The sequence below is a fragment of the Plecotus auritus genome (genome assembly GCF_963455305.1).
Source record: "Plecotus auritus genome assembly, chromosome: 1".
NCBI classification, from domain to species: domain Eukaryota; kingdom Metazoa; phylum Chordata; class Mammalia; order Chiroptera; family Vespertilionidae; genus Plecotus; species Plecotus auritus.
The window spans coordinates 204404578-204421407 of record NC_137770.1 but is presented as its reverse complement, the minus strand read 5'-3'; the positions used below and the strand labels follow the sequence as shown (position 1 = coordinate 204421407).

General features: G+C 35.3%; 1 protein-coding gene across 1 annotated transcript in view; it reads right to left on the bottom strand.

Moving 5' to 3' along the window:
- Positions 1 to 16830, bottom strand: part of UBA6 (ubiquitin like modifier activating enzyme 6) — a 72820-nt gene that overhangs the window by 39368 nt on the left and 16622 nt on the right. Inside the window, exons 5-10 of the mRNA XM_080676020.1 lie at positions 13001 to 13095; positions 12137 to 12248; positions 9617 to 9697; positions 6979 to 7101; positions 4590 to 4713; positions 194 to 297 (exon numbers count right to left, since the gene is read on the bottom strand). Of these exons, the coding sequence (XP_080532146.1) occupies positions 194 to 297; positions 4590 to 4713; positions 6979 to 7101; positions 9617 to 9697; positions 12137 to 12248; positions 13001 to 13095 (639 nt within the window). The remainder of the gene's footprint in view (positions 1 to 193; positions 298 to 4589; positions 4714 to 6978; positions 7102 to 9616; positions 9698 to 12136; positions 12249 to 13000; positions 13096 to 16830) is intronic.

Genomic DNA, 16830 nt, shown 5'->3' with positions numbered 1-16830 from the left:
GTTGATACCAGCTTATTTCCTTAGATTGATACCATTTTCCTCAAAGTGGGTGCAAATTAAAAGAATAAAATCTGTTCAGGCTTTAAATTAAGTGTTTGGTTAACTGACTATTCATTTTATTACTTTTTTGCCTCTTCTGCCATTCTTCTTCTGTAGAGAAATATTTTTTTTAAGCCGAAAAAGAAATACTTACAAAGTAAAATGTTTTAGGAGTCTTAACTTGGACAGCTATGCCTCCATGTAAATAAGGTTCCAGTCCTGTAGTATCACCAATGCTAAAAGAAAATGGTGATACCACTAAAAAAAAAAAAAAAAAGAAAGAAAAAAAAAGAAACCATTATTTATTGATATAAGTATTGAATTAGAAGGTTTATCAAGATGTTAATTTCCCATAATTTACAAAATTAAGAAGATCCCAGTATAAATCTTTTTTTTTTTTTTTGAGGGGGGGAGAGGGTATAGAGGTAGGAAGAAGTGTGGAGAGCTAGACAAACTATTTTTCCAATGTGAATTTATGTACTTAAAAATAGCCAAGAAAACTCAAAGGGAAAAAAAATTAATGACAGGTGCTTATTAGATATTTAAATATTTTATAAAGCCTCAATAAGTAATAATGTTGGTACTAATTACACATAATTAATGACAATTAATATAGCATGGTACTGGCTCATGAATAGACAGGCAAACAGAATATATTAGAGAACTCAGAAATAGGCTCAGAAGGGATACAATTAAGAAAATGGCACCTCAAACCAGTGAGGAAACTATACGATTATTCAATAAAACTTTCCGGAAAAATGCCATCTGGCAAAATATCTATTCCAAACGGATGTTTTAAATGTTGAAGTTGATGAGAAAAATATATTAAGACAGAAGAATGGGAGAAAAATTTCTTCAAAACTTTGCAGTGAGGAAGGCTTTTCTAATAAAATAAAAATCATAAAAGAAAAAATTTTAAATTTGATTTATACACATAGTAAAAACCAATCATAAGCAAAGTCAAATGCCATACTAGGAAAAACATTTGCAATTTATATAAAAAACACTGACAGATATGCCTTATATTTTAGGAATTCCAAGGAATGGTTAAATAATCAACAACTCAATAGGAAAAAGGGCAAATGATAGATGATTCACATTAAAGAACCAATAGCCCTAAAAGGTAAGAAAATACACTTATCTCATTCATAATATGTAAAATACAAATTTAAATTATACTGTGATACAATTCATTAAGTAATATGAAATAATATGCAGCTATTAAGAAAACTTAAAAAACAAACACAAAGAATGTTCTGCAATTATTGATGTGAAAAGATCATGTAGTTATTTTGTTTAGTGAAAAGGCAAAGGGTAGATGTATAATATGATACATTGTATGTAACAAAATGTAAGAAAAGCCAGTAAGTACACATGATAAATTAAGAACCAGTGACTGGATGAGAACTGAGTGGGAACCGCAGGTAGGCAGGAAAGTTTTCACTGTAAACATTTGACTTTATTGTGTTTGAACAATTTACTTATTAAAAAAATTAAATGAAATAAACAGTAAGTCCTTTCTACCTACAAGTCTTAAATATATTAAGTAGAGAGAAAAGATCAGCAGAATACCAAATTTAGCTACTGTTACCTCTGGAGCAAGGAGGAGGCTTGAAATAGTACTCATTTTAAATTCTATTTATATATATTTATATATATATATATATATATATATATATATATATATATATATATATATATATATCTAGAATAACCATGTATTATTTTAGCTATTTAAAAATGTTTTCCAAATAACAGAAAATTATCTTGGATAATTAAGTACCAATTAATAAATGCTAAAAAAAAAAAGTTTTGTAAACAGTCACTTTATTTAAATACTAGAGGCCTGGAGCACGAAATTCGTGCATGGGGGGGTGGTCCCCTCAGCCCAGCCTGTACCCTCTCCAATCTGGGACCCCTTGAGGGATGTCCGACTGCCTGTTTAGGCCCGATCCCAGGGGCATCCAGCCTAAACGGGCAGTCGGACATCCCTCTCACAATTCAGGACTGCTGGCTCCCAACCGCTCACTTGCCTGCCTGCCAAATTCCCCTTCTGCCTGCCAGCCTGATCACCCTCTAACCACTCCCCTGCCAGCCTGACAGGTGCCTAAATGCTCTGATGATGGACTGATTGCACCTAACTGCCCTCCCTTGCAGGCTTGGTCCCTCCCAACTGCCCACCCTTGCTGGCCTGATTGCCCCAACTGCTCTCCCCTGCAGGCCTGGTCTTTCCCAACTGCCCTCCTCTGCAGTCCTGGTCCCCCTAACTGCCCTCTCCTGCAGGCCTGGGTCCCCCCCCCCCCAACTGCCCTCTCCTGCAGGCCTGGTCCCCCCCCCCCCCAACTGCCCTCCCCTGCAGGCCTGGTCCCCCCAACTGCCCTCCCTTGCAAGCCTGGGTCCCCCCAACTGACCTCCCCTGCAGGCCTGGTCCTCCCCAACTGCCCTCCCCTGCAGGCCTGGTCCCCCCAACTGACCTCCCCTGCAGGCCTGGTCCCCCCAACTGCCCTCCTCTGCAGTCCTGGTCCCCCTAACTGCCCTCTCCTGCAGGCCTGGGTCCCCCCCCCCCAACTGCCCTCTCCTGCAGGCCTGGGTCCCCCCCCCCACAACTGCCCTCCCCTGCAGGCCTGGTCCCCCCAACTGCCCTCCCTTGCAAGCCTGGTCCTCCCCAACTGCCCTCCCCTGCAGGCCTGGTCCCCCCAACTGACCTCCCCTGCAGGCCTGGTCCCCCCAACTGACCTCCCCTGCAGGCCTGGTCCCCCCAACTGCTCTCTCCTGCAGGCCTGGTTCTCCCCCCCCCCCCCCCGCCAACTGCCGTCCCCTGTAGGCCTGGTCCCTCCCAACTGCCCTCCTGTGTTGGCCTGGTCACCCCTAACTGCCCTCCCCTGCCGGCCATCTTGTGGCAGCCATCTTGTGTCCACATGGAGTCAGCCATTTTGACCACATTGGAGCAGCCATCTTGTGTCTTGGAGTGAAGGTCAATTTGCATATTACTCTTTTATTAGATAGGATTCCATCTCTGCCCTAAGAATTTTTCAAACAAAATGTGGGTTTTGTTTCTTTTCATTCCTTGATATCCAGTGGCTCCTCCTTTTATATGTAACCTCAAGAGTCTTGATCCATCATCACAATCTACCAAGGCTTGGACCCCAAAATAACAAAAGATAATCCTAAATGATTAGTTGAATTGTCATTTGCAAAAACAGACGCTAATTCTTTAATAGCAATGTAGTGAACCTGTACCGGTAATTTATATATTTAGATGGAGACTGGGAAACAAAATCCAATAGTTTTGTTACTAAAGATGCTTAAAAATACATCCAAAATTGTTTTTCTATAAAGAGTTCATAATAGGGACTGATTTTCCTCTCCTAAGGATCCATTTTGTAGTCATTGAAAGAAAAAAAAAAAGTAATTCATTTACTAGTCTACACACTAATCACATAATTATACTTTCAAATGCCCTAAAGATAAAACTGAATTAGGGAAGGGAGTAGGAGAAGAAAGGGGTCCTAATATTAGGGGCAGGAGAAGATTTGACTTTGGGTGGCGGGCACATGGTCCTATATACATATTTTGTAAATTAGTAATCCACACATGTAACCTATATGTTTATGTAGACTAATGTCACCCCAATAAAATTTAAAATAATAATTAAAAAAAACACCTGAATCACTCTCAGCTGAACAGGTAGAAACTTGTTTTCTATAAGACGTCTAACGCTGTCTTTACATCTTAAATATGGCTGCAGGAAAATCACTCTCTACTGGACAATGATCTCATCTTTGTCCACTGAAAAAACATTCCTTCTATTTCTTGCCAACAAACTCAGAAACTTGTTTGCAGCAACATCCATTCATTTCTTTATTCCAAGCAACTGAACAAAAACACATATCTCCACTTGAATATTTCATTGCCATCTCATTCCAGAAGCCTAAACTGTATTCATTATCTTTTCTCTAAATCTTGCTCCCTTTCTTGCATTCCCTAAGTCAGTGGTCAGTAAACTCATTAGTCAACAGAGCCAAATATCAACAGTACAACGATTGAAATTTCTTGTGAGAGCCAAAATTTTTAAACTTAAACTTCTTCTAATGCCACTTCTTCAAAATAGACTTGCCCAGGCCGTGGTATTTTGTAGAAGAGCCACACTCAAGGGGCCAAAGAGCCGCATGTGGCTCGCGCACCGCAGTTTGCCGACCACTGCCCTAAGTGAATAAAAATGTTGCAAATGCTGGAACTTTTGTTCACCTAATGAGATATATAATATATAAAGTTTCCTCCGAAATGTCTTAGGTCTCTTGCAATCTCAACTTCTACTGTCAGCCCTGCCATAGTACATCTTTCAGTTCCTCGAATGCCTGTCTCTGCATACAGTAATTATCTTTCACCACCTTCCTAAGTCAATCCAATCATCAAATTTGAATCAAACAACCTTGTCTGTACTACCGCAGCACCAAAACTGGGTAGGTTTTCTTGCTAAGCTTATAAAGACTTATAAATGTGCAGAATAATGAATAAGTATAAATGAATTAATAAAACAAATAACTTACCAGTTATTTGTTGTGTAGATCCATTTAAGCCTGTCATTCCATTAATTTCTCGAAATGTTAGAAATTGTCCTGTCTCAAGTTTGTGAGGATGATTTTCAAGGCAGGTAACAATGCCAGGATTAGCCTAAAAATAAGAGTAATCTACTAACAAACAAGTTCACGTATTACTTTTTTGTGTACAAATTCCCAATCTCACACAAAAAAATACCATGTAATAATAAAATTCTCAAAAAACCCCCAAAATTCCAAGCCATTCTTCTCTTTCCTTAGTAAAAGTAAGCCTTTAAATAAGTGTAACAAAATAATGATCAATTTATTTTATTATGAATGTTTAAAATATAATTTTTATGCTTGGGGGAAATAGAGATTTCAGTAAGAGTTCTAACATTTAAAGCAAAGAAATACTGTGTAGCCCAGCCAGCTTCTTGGGATAAAAATAGAAATGAATTAGCTTATTTCACCAAAAAGGATGGATGAGACAGGTGAAAGGCCCAGTTTCTAATTGCATATAATCCTGTACACTACTTGACTAAAGTGATAATAATCTATATGAAATCTAATGAAATTATCATTTTCTCTCTCTTTCATAATAGTGTAGATTCTAAAAATTATGATCACAAAAATGTAGATAAAAGTAATATATCACATCACGGCTTTGCTAATATCTCATGAAGAATAGAATTGACAAGGAATTTATTAAGGAGAAACAATTCCTTGCAAGTAATTTAAATGGGCACATTTATGATATTTTCTAATTCTTTTTGGATAACTTCACATTTCCTGCTTTATTCTATAAAAGAAAAGACCAGTGCAATACAGGAATCCATAATCTTCCTTGGAGCTTATGCTAACTATATGATATTCTCAGGGACAAACCAAAAACAATTACAGGAGACAAAAGGCTAAATAATAAACTATTCTGTTAATAAACAGATACACAGAATTTTTCAATAAATTTTTCTTAAAAAAAGGCAACTTACATTGGGTTAAAAAATAAAGCATAAAGATAATGTACTATCAAAAGTACATTATCATTCACTTATACTGACATCTTTGGAGCTTTTAATGTAAACTGAGTATAAAAGATGCAAATGCAGTTAATGATTTAGGCTAAAAAGAGTAAAAAATGAATCATAATGATTTTTCCTTTATAGGGAATAAAAAAATTAAGCTGATCAAATACCTTTTGATTTGAAGATTAGTTAATTCTTAAAACTTTTTTCTTCCTCCAAATGTTTTAGAAATATAACAGCTTTTGTCTATGATAACTTAAGTGTGCTTCTCTCTAGAGTCACTGTGTTGGGCCAGGTGACTTATGACAAAGTTACATATATGATCTGACACAATGAACAATTCAGCAAACACTGAATAATAGTTCATGTCCCATAGGAACATGACATAGAACAAAATTAAAATTAAAATTTATGACATTAGTGCCCAGGCCAGGTTGCTCAGTTGGTTGGAATGTCATCCTGTACACCAAAAGGTTGCAGGTTCGATTCTGGGTCAAGGCACATACCTAGGTTTCGAGTTTGATCCCTGGTTGGGTGCATAAGGGAGGCAACTGAGTAATGTTTCTCTCTCACATCGTTGTTTCTCTCTCTCTCCCCATTCCTCTCTTCCTAAAAATCACTAAAAACATATCCTTGAGTGAAGATTAAAAGAAAATTTATGACATAAGCTAATATTGGTCTACCAATCTATAATAATAAAAGGGTTATATGCTAATTAGACCAGACGTCTTCCAGACATCATTCCAGACGTCCTTCCTGATGAAGCCAGGGCCGGAGGGAAGCCAGCCTGGGTCCCCGGTGCCTGCAGGCGGCCAGAGGAGGGAAGCAGCCTGGGTCCGGGGTGCTGGAGGGAAGCCGGTGCTGGGGGAAGGAAGGCCTACTCTTGCACGAATTTTCATGCATTGGGCCTCTAGTTGTTAAATAATTTTAGAAGGAATCAGGAATACTCTTTTTAAAAAAGATGTATTTTTATTGATTTCAGAGGGGGAGAGATAGAAACATCAATGATGAGAATCATTGATCGGCTGCCTCCTGCATGCCCCCTACTGGAGATTGAGCCGAACCTACAACCCAGGCATATGTCCTGACTGGGAATAGAACCGTGACCTGCTGGTTCATAGGTTCATATTCAACCACTGAGAAACATCGGCCAGGCAGGAGTACTCTTTTAATAATCTAAGTTAAATTTAGCTTTAAATATAATACAATAAAGAAATTAACAAAATACCTCTCAAGAATTACCTTAAAATCTTGTAAAACAACTAAAAAATATTGCATATTACAATATTTTGCTAATACCACCTTTAAAAAATATTCACATCAACTTAAAAAATTAATCCTATATGTATGTATACAATACATATATACAATCATACTTGCGTTATATTTGAAATGAAGATTTCTTTTGGTTCTTCTCCTGTTGTATCTAAAACTTCAAATTCATCACCAAAATCACAAAACAACTGTGACCAAATTCCATGTATATCTGCACTAATGAACTGCAAAATGATAAAAACAAGTTCAAGCTTATCTATTTATATAAAAAAAAAAACCAGCTCAACTATCTTAGGCTCTTTTACGACAATTTCACTTATAATTAAGTATTTCGTTTGGGATATAAAGTAAAACATGAATAGAATAAATTATTTTCCTGCAAATTGGTTCAGGAATCAAGAATTTTGCTATTTGGGACTTGATATCTAATGTTACAAAATTAGAAGCAACATCAGCACATCATCATTATACATTTGATGATTTTTAGAGAAAATTCCTACCTTGCCCTAATAGTTAAGCATAGTATGTAAGAAGCAGATTATCTTGATTTCATGGTCTAGCAGTGAATTCTTACTTTTCATTTTAGAAAAGAATGGTGTGTCCATTCACCAAAAGCAGTAGTTAATGGGAAACAGAACAGAGCTAAAAGCTGAGAGTGGAGTCAACAGAAAAAAGGCTGAGCAACTGATGAAAGGTAAAAATGAGGTTCTTCATAAATGAACTATTTAAAGTGATTTTTATTATACTACACTCTTCTCTATTTTAAATCTGTACAGAAACTGTTTTAGTGTTATTAATAGAGTTATTGATACTATCTTACTTGATCATGTACTGCCTTTACTGTCAAAATAGTACATATAGCCTTTTTTATGAGACAACATTGAGTAGAACTTTTATATATTTAAGTTTAAAAGCTCAGACTTGAGGACAATTTCTTCCTTTTCAAAACAACTTTTAAAATGTGAATATATGTATCAACTACATAAACAAGGATTTTAGTTTATAAACTTCTGTGATTATTTTGTAAAACTTATGTGACCTATTATAAATTTACTGACCATTCCATGTCTTACTCATCTGTTTAATTTAAATTATGAACCATTGCACAAACATTGTGCAAAGTGTAAAAATGCTATGTTACTACCACAATCCGAAAGTACACCCATTTTATACAGTACAATTATGGCTTGGTGGCCATTTTAAACAGGACGAATAGCCTTTTCCAAAGAAACAAATGTCTCACTAAGGAGGGGGGATTAGCAATATGTATTCAATTGCAGAGAAGAATTTTGCATTTTCTCATTTAAATCTCTTTCTAATATTCCCAGTGTCACTACTACTTACCTAATTAATGTGGACCAAAAGCTAGAAGTTATTCTTGATCATTCTTTCCTTCACAACTCACAACTCTCAAGTTCTGCTAGCCTTTTTTTTTTTAAACAGGTTTAATAACTCACAATCCTTATTTGCTCTTCTATTGAATAAGGCACCAATATCTCTCACCTGGATTACTGCATTAACCCCTCACTGGCCTACCTGCCTCTATTCTATTCATTATTCAATAGTGCTCTTTTTGGTTTCATGACCCCTTCATATTCCTAAAAATTATTGAGGGCCCAAAGAGCTTTTATTTATGCCAGTTTTACCTACTGACATCCACTGTGTTAGATATTAAAACTGAGAAACTTTTAAAACCCAAGAATACACACACACACACACACACACACACTCTATATTAGCTGTCAGAGCAATGGTATCACTACACATCAAAGAGTGTACCACATAAGAGAACCAGAATGAAAATACAAGTAACATTTTAGTAATATGAAATTTTATGAAAGGGTCTGTGTCCTTGGACAATACTTTTAAAAACTACTGCTAGAGTCTTCTCTCCATTCAGCACAACCAGAATGATCTTTCAGAAATATAAATTAAATCAAAACTCACAGTCTTAAAACTCAGACATTCTTAACTCTAATCTATAAGAAAATGGTCTTCTAACTACTTCTCCAACCTAACCTTCCAGCATCTTTTACTCCTACTACTCTCTCCTCTTTAACCAAACTCCCATTCTGGTCCTGCTTGCTTCCTTCTGCTTTTCAAACACACCAAGTGAAGTTTTAAACTCGCACGTCTTTACACTTGCACTTCTCATTGCTTTGAATGCTCTTCCTCAGGTGTGTACTTAGCTGGCTCTTCCTCATTATTCAGGGCTCTATTCAAATATCATCTCAAAGAATATGTTCTCTGACATTCATTCTAAGAGAACCAGCACTGGCCCCCATCCTAACATCATGAGGATGTTATACTCTATTCTTTACCTAGCTCTTTTCTTCATAGGACCTGAATGACTTATTTGTTTATTTTCATAAGTAGGAAAATCTGTATGTCCTATTCACTAATGTATTCCTAGTGTCTAGAACTGTATATGTTTAATGAATTTGTTAAAAGAACCAATGTACCATCACCATACCATACTAAAGTTAGATGATGAATTCAATATTTATCATACTTTCTATTTCTAGTCTTTATTCTTCCTTATTTTTGGTAATCTGTCTATAAACCAAATTTAGATCTTAGTTTTAAAAATCTGATACCAAATTTAAAGAGAAAAACATTACTGTGATTATCCTCATATAATAAGAGCTTTTATATAATCCAATGAAAAGCTAAAAGTTTTAATAGTGCAAGTGTCCTTCCTTTGGTTAATGACATGTCATTATTAAGTGATGCTATTACCTTAATTGGAGGGCACTGAGAACGGCAAAACTCATTGATTTTCTTCTGCAATGGAAGTCTAATCTCAGTCAATACTACACACTGTTGAGGAAAAAAATATTAAAGAATAAAGAATAAAAAATACACAATTATTTTGGTAATGTACAACTTCTAAATCAGAAGCATTTCAATTTATACTGAAAATACAATAGGATTCCAAACTAAGTTAATATCTTCAGAGGTATGGAATAATAAAAGCAAAAACAATATAGACAAGGGAAAACCTACTCACATTAAATTCAATTACCATCACAGACTTCACAATTAGAAGCAAACTGTAATTTCCTGTGGTATTTATGCACTCCAAATGATTAGAGTTTTTGTTTTGTCTGTTACTGCTGTGAAAATACAAACCTAGTCACCAGAATACTAATTTAGAGTATTTAGTTAGCCTAAAGGGTTAACAATAACATTTTTAAAGAGATATATTAGTTGGCTTAGCTTTCTCTTACTTCAGAGATGCAACAGATTCACAATATAACTACTTCTGCTTTACTACAGTTTCATTAGTGAAACCACAAGTTTTTTAATAAATATCAAATTACAATTTTCAATGCTTTATTTTTTATCATTACCCTGTGAGATAAGTAGAGAAAATTTTGTAATCAGATTTTATCATAATTGATAAAGGTCAAATACTTTCTTAGAGTCATTAGCAGAGCTAGACTTTTAGTCCAGAGCTTTCCTTGTTGCTGGTTTCCATGACTTATATTACTTAGTTTTACCACAAATATCCAGGTATTAATTTAGTGGCATACTTTCTGCAAGCAGATTATTTCTCCAGGGGTCTCTCACTTTTCATACATCTCACTAGGTATACCATGAATGCAAGGTTCTGACCATTATTTACTTGTGCCATTTCTCAGGATAATATTTGTCTCATACAACCTGAGGAATGAGGTAATGTCTCCCTCTGGGACAAAGAAGGAAACCAGTTTATTGCTTACTGTAAAACATTAAGACCAAGCTCAGTGTTCCTCTCTTTAAAGGAACCTACTACATGTGCCCTCTTGCACTTCACTAGGATTTGGGGGAAGGCAAGAGGAAACAAGGCAAATACAATACTCACACTTCTTACCATGCTCTGAACTGTAAAGTTCTTAAGTCTGTAACCCAAGAATCTCATGTATTGTTGCCAGTGTTCATCAAATAGTAACACATTAACTTAGCTTGTAAATAGGATAAAATCAATTCTAAGTATAGCCCGTCTGGTGTGGCTTAATTGGTTGAGCATCATCCCATGTACCAAGAGGACACCAGTTTGATTCCAGTCAAGGCACATGCCCAGGTTGCAGACTCGACCCGCAGTAGGGGGCATGTGGGAGGCAGCTGACTGATGTTTCTCTCTCATCATTGATGATGTTCTCTCTCTCCCCCTTCCTCTCTCTCTAAAATCAATAAAAATATATTTAAAAATTTTCTAACCAAGTATATATTGAATCTAACTTGTTTCATCAATGCTACAAAGTTCTCAGCCAGAGTTGTAGAATTGCTTCTTGTGGGGAAAAAACCGACACATATATGGTCACACAGTGCCTGAAGAAGAGTAGAGGAGAAACATAGGAGTATTTTTTTTCCTAGACAATGGGTAACCCCATAATCTAATCCCATGGTCGGCAAACTGCGGCTCTCGAGCCACATGTGGCTCTTTGGCCCCTTGAGTGTGGCTCTTCCACAAAATACCACAGCCTAGGCAAGTCTATTTTGAAGAAATGGCGTTAGAAGAAGTTTAAGTTTAAAAAATTTGGCTCTGTTGACTAATGAGTTTGCCGACCACTGATCTAATCATAAGGAAAACCAGGGTAAATCTAGTCACTTTTAGAACATCCACAGTGTTTAGAATTTTTATTTTTTAAGGTTATCTGAAATAGATCCCCATGTTTTACTTTTCTGTAATTGGATTAGATACCACCTTTAACCCATGACCTTAGGAAGAGAAGAGTGTACTTTCTTGCTCCTTTACTTTGGGCTTGACTGTGTGACTTGCTTTGGCTAATGTATTATTAAATGGAAGTAACACAGAGGCTTGACATATACTTAAGATGGTTGGACTTGCCCCTTTGCATTTCTGCTATTGACATGAGATCATGTGCTAGGTAGCCCCCTGGTCCCAGAAGAGAGGCACATGGAGCAGAATCCAGACTTTGGAGTTCAAGTTCAATCTAGAATAGCTGAACTCCAACTGACATGCAAATACATAAGAAAGAAAGAAATGCATGTTGCTATAAACCACTGCGTTTTGGGTAGATTTTTATGCACCTTACTGTGAAAATAGCTGACTGATGTAATTGTTTTGTCAGAAGTTCATAGGCCCTTTGCCTAAAATGAAGCATTAGAAATATATTATTCTAAAGGAAGTCTTTTAACCTGAAATTTTTTGTTCTGCTCGACAGAATAGGTTAGATTAGTTATATCACATAAATACTTAATCATTTGCCTTGAAATCTGTCAATAACCTCCAATATTAAATGGTGCACCAACCTGGTATTTATCTAAGAAGGAGAGATCTGTGGTTTCATTTAAAGGAAGAGAAGATGATGTAACATGAACATATGGATTTAGTTCTGCAATATGTTGAAGAACAGCTTCAGCCCTTAAAAAAAAAGAAAAAGATATGACCTTTAGTATTCTTTCATTCAATATACTCAATCTCTCAAACTTGGACACTTTTACATCAGAGGAATTTGTATGTCACAAAATTTCAACAGAAATTTAATTCTATAGAAGAAAAAAGCTGAGACATTTACATTTATAGATGACTATACAATCTTGAGATGTAACATACTATTGTATTTCATAGTAAGACACAATCTCAAAGTGTACCCTTCTAGTTTCAAACTCCAAACTCCGTAAGTCTTTTAATGATTCAGGAATAACAAAGACTTCCTTTAACAATCTTTAAAAACTACATTCCTAGGTAGTAATGTAAATATATTAAAAATTTGACAAATATAAGTAATTAAGTGTATGTAAATACTTATTTATCGATGGTAGTGTGACTTTATGGTGATGAGTTAAACAACTATGATTGAACTAGTGTTCTGGATACAGATAATATTCTAAGTAATTGCAAGAATAAAAAAAATGTCCTGCCCTAGCTGGTTTGGCTCAGTGGATAGAGCGTCGGCCTGCGGACTGAAGGGTCCCAGGTTTGATTCCGGTCAAGGGCATGTGCCTGGGTTGTGGGCTCGATCCCCAGTAGCGAGTGTGCAGGAGGCAGCCAATCAATGATTTTCTCTCATCATTGCTATTTCTCTCTCTCTTTCTCTTCCACTCTGAAATCAATAAAAATATATTTTTAAAAAATATTTCCTATGATAATACATCAAAATATCTTATCTTCACCTGTTTCTCATATTAACAACATCATCTTCACAGAGAAAGAAGTTGGTTCCTAGATCCCATGCTTGGCATTTTTCTACATCATGAATTGTAAGTGCCTTCAAAAAAAGGAAAATATCTGTTAAATTCAAAATAGGATAAGGATGTTCACCGTCTACAATATTATTTACATTATATTAAAAATATTATCCTGCGTGATTAAACAACAGAAAGTAAGGCTTAAGAATTAAAAAGGATGTAAATTAGATCTATTCACAGATGAAATGACTATACATATGAGAAAACCCAGAAAAAGTAATGAAAAAACTATTTCCAACAGTAAGAGAATTTAAATTTTTGGAAAGCAGCATGTTAGATAAATCATCACATAAAAAATTTAAAAATTCACATAAATAAGCATTTCCAAATGTTCCATGTTCAAAGTAAGATAATTAACTATAAAAAAATGTTTGTGACTTGTATTACAGACCATAAATATTAATTTAAAAAAAGGAGGCATGTGTCCTGGCCAGGTGACAGCTGTTTGTAGGAGCATTGTCCTGTATATCAAAAAGGTTGTGGGTTCGATCCCTGATCGGAGCGTGAACAGGAGGCAACTGATTGATGTTTCTCTCTTACATTGATGTTTCTCTCTCTCTAAAAATCAATGAAAACATATTCTCGGGTGAGGATTTATTTTATTTTATTTTTTATTGACTTTTTAGGGAGGGAGAGAGAGATGTGAGAGATACATTCATTGGTTGTCTCCTGTAAGCGCCCTGATTAAGATTGAAACCTCAACTCAGGCAAGTGTCCTGACCAAAAAAAATCAACTCACGACCTTCCTGTGTATGGGAGGATGTACTAACCAACTGAGTCACACCGACCAGAGCTCTCCCTCGGGTGAGGATTTTTTTTAAAAAGGGCATGGTATATGAAAACAAATTATACTGAAAAAGAAATGCATTTGGCCCTGTAAAATATTGAAGCGTGTTCAATCTTGTTAAAAAATGAAATACCTTTTCTCATTCTTTAGAATGGCATAAGACCAAAAGTTTGACAATATACTCTATTGATGAGAATGAGGTGAATCAGGCATTCTCAATACATCAGTGGTGGAAATGTTAGGCTGCACAACCTCAATGGAAAAGAATTTTGCAATTTCTAGCAAAATGACATGTGCATTTATACTTTGATATAGCAATCCCACCTTTAAAAATCTATACCAAAGACACACTGGGAAAAATGCAAAAAGACATGGATAAGAGTATCAACTGCAACACTATTTATAATAGCAAAAGACTGGAAATAATCAAAACATCTATCAGTGAAGAAGTGGGTATAATAATACATGCTACATCGACAAAATGTATATCCATGCAGCTATTAAAAAAAAAAAAAAGGAACATATATAATTACCACTATGGGGTAAACCCAGAACATGCTATTAAATGATAAAAAGAAGATGGAGGAAAGTATGGCTCTTTATCTAAGAAAGGCAGGTGGGAATAAATATGTACAAACACATATAAAATTTTCACATTCATCTGTTTTGCTTATATTTAAAAACATGAAAAAAGGGGGTGAGCTAATAAGGAAAGGAGGGTATAGGGTACAAAGAAGCTAGACTTACCTGAATATACTTTGTTTTATAAAACTGACTTTGAATTATTTAAGTCTCACATAATATTAATACTACATTAAATAAAAAAGCAATTTCTAAAAATCCAAGCAAAATAAATAAATAGACAAAATTACTATTCAATTTGTTGCATAACTATCCAAAGGAATGATTTAAAGTGACTAAAAAAAAATCTTAAAACTGTTTTTTTTAATTACTTAACTGTTTTTGATAGTAATCATATTGTTATTAATACTGGAATTGTTTTGCTGAAAAAACTTTGCAATCAAAGACTACTGGGGTTTGCCAAAAGGACTCAAGAGCTTGAAGAAGATCTGAACAAGCAAAGGTAAAACAATTTGAGCATCAATGAGAACAGTTACTATAATAGATCAAAACCTATCAAATTTGTGTTTGTCATATTCACACACACACACATACACACGTTTACTGGCTACTACTAGGGGATAATAGAAAAACCACTGATTTGAAAACTGGTAAATAAAGTGGGAAAAGATAAAATATTTCTTCTGCTCTTCATATATGTACACTTTAGTGGAACCAAATATGTGATGAATGAAAAAATTTCTTTCTAAATATTATTCCAGCTAATAAATAAAGAAAAAAAATGACAGAATTAGAATATCACTGCCACTAATAAAATAATGAATCGAGGCAATAATCATTAATAGCTAGAAATAACCACAAAAAGAGAGACAACAGAATATTATTTCCTCCTCAGGGAAGAACAAATTATCACCTGTGAAGTAGTGGCACCACAAGAATCAAATATGAATCTGACTGTCTGAATATAACTATCAGTTTACAGGAAATACAGAAGTAGAGGTATATGTGATGAATAATCTGGTTTCTTTAATAAACTGCAAGGGGGAAAAAAACAGGGAAGGGAAATCTATAGATTAAAAGAAGCCAAGTTTAGTGTGTGGACTTTACTTGGATCTTGATTAGAACAAAAAATTTTTAAAAAAATATCTCAGAAGATAATTGGGAAAATTTGAACTTTAACTAGATAGTTGATGATTGTGGTAGGCTTTTAAGATAGCCTCAATAATTCTCACTTCCTGGTATTTAGGCCTTTGTGTAATTCCCTCCCCTTGAGTGTAATAAGCTAGACCTAGTGACTTGCTTTTGAGGAATACAGCAGAGGGGATTGAATGTCACTTCTGAGATTAGATTACAGAAGACTGGTTTGACATTCCCTTTCTTTTCTTCTTGCTAGCTTACTCTGATGAAGCAAATTGCCCTAATGAGGGGACCACATGGCAAGGAATTGATTAACAGCCAGAAAGGAGCTGAGGTGAGAATGTGAAGTGGCACAACTTTGCCACTGAATCCTTTCATTAACTACCTGAGCCACCTTGGGAAGCAGATCAGTGGTCGGCAAACTCATTAGTCAACAGAGCCAAATATCAACAGTACAACGATTGAAATTTCTTTTGAGAGCCAAATTTTTTAAACTTAAACTTCTTCTAACGCCACTTCTTCAAAACAGACTCGCCCAGGCCGTGGTATTTTGTGGAAAAGCCACACTCAAGGGGCTAAAAAGCCGCATGTGGCTCGCGAGCCGCAGTTTGCCGACCACTGCCCTAGATGATTGCAGACCCTGCCAATATCTTGACTGAAGAGCCTTGTTAGAGACCTCAAACAGAGGAACCAACTAAGTTGTGTCGGATTCCTGACTCACAGAAACTGAGATAGGTGCTCTTGTTTAAGTTGCTAAGTTCTGGGGTAATTTATTTTGCAGCAATAGATACTAATACAGTGAAATTAAGAAGCATTTTTTAGGTGTGAAAAGATATTGTAGTTATATTTTCAAAAGAGACCCTTATTTTTTAGAACTATATACTAAAATATTTAAGGAATGTATAATAGGATGTCTGAGACTTATGCAAAAATAATTTGGTGGTTGGGAAAGGCAGTGGGGAATGGGGAGGAGATACATGAAAACAATTTAAAATTTGTCTATGAGCTGATAATTGTAGCTGCATGATGGGTACATGGGGTTTTGTCTAAACTATTTTTTTTTAATTTTTAAATTTTCTATAATAAAAAGTTTTTTTAAAAAGACTGTAGAGGATAAAAAAAAAATTTGCTACTAAATGAAAAAGCAATAATTAATTCAAAGTGTAAATAATATTACCACTACTGAGAAGCAAAAAAGAAATTAAAAAGGAGTTCATAACAAATAATTCATTTTACCAAGGACATTTAC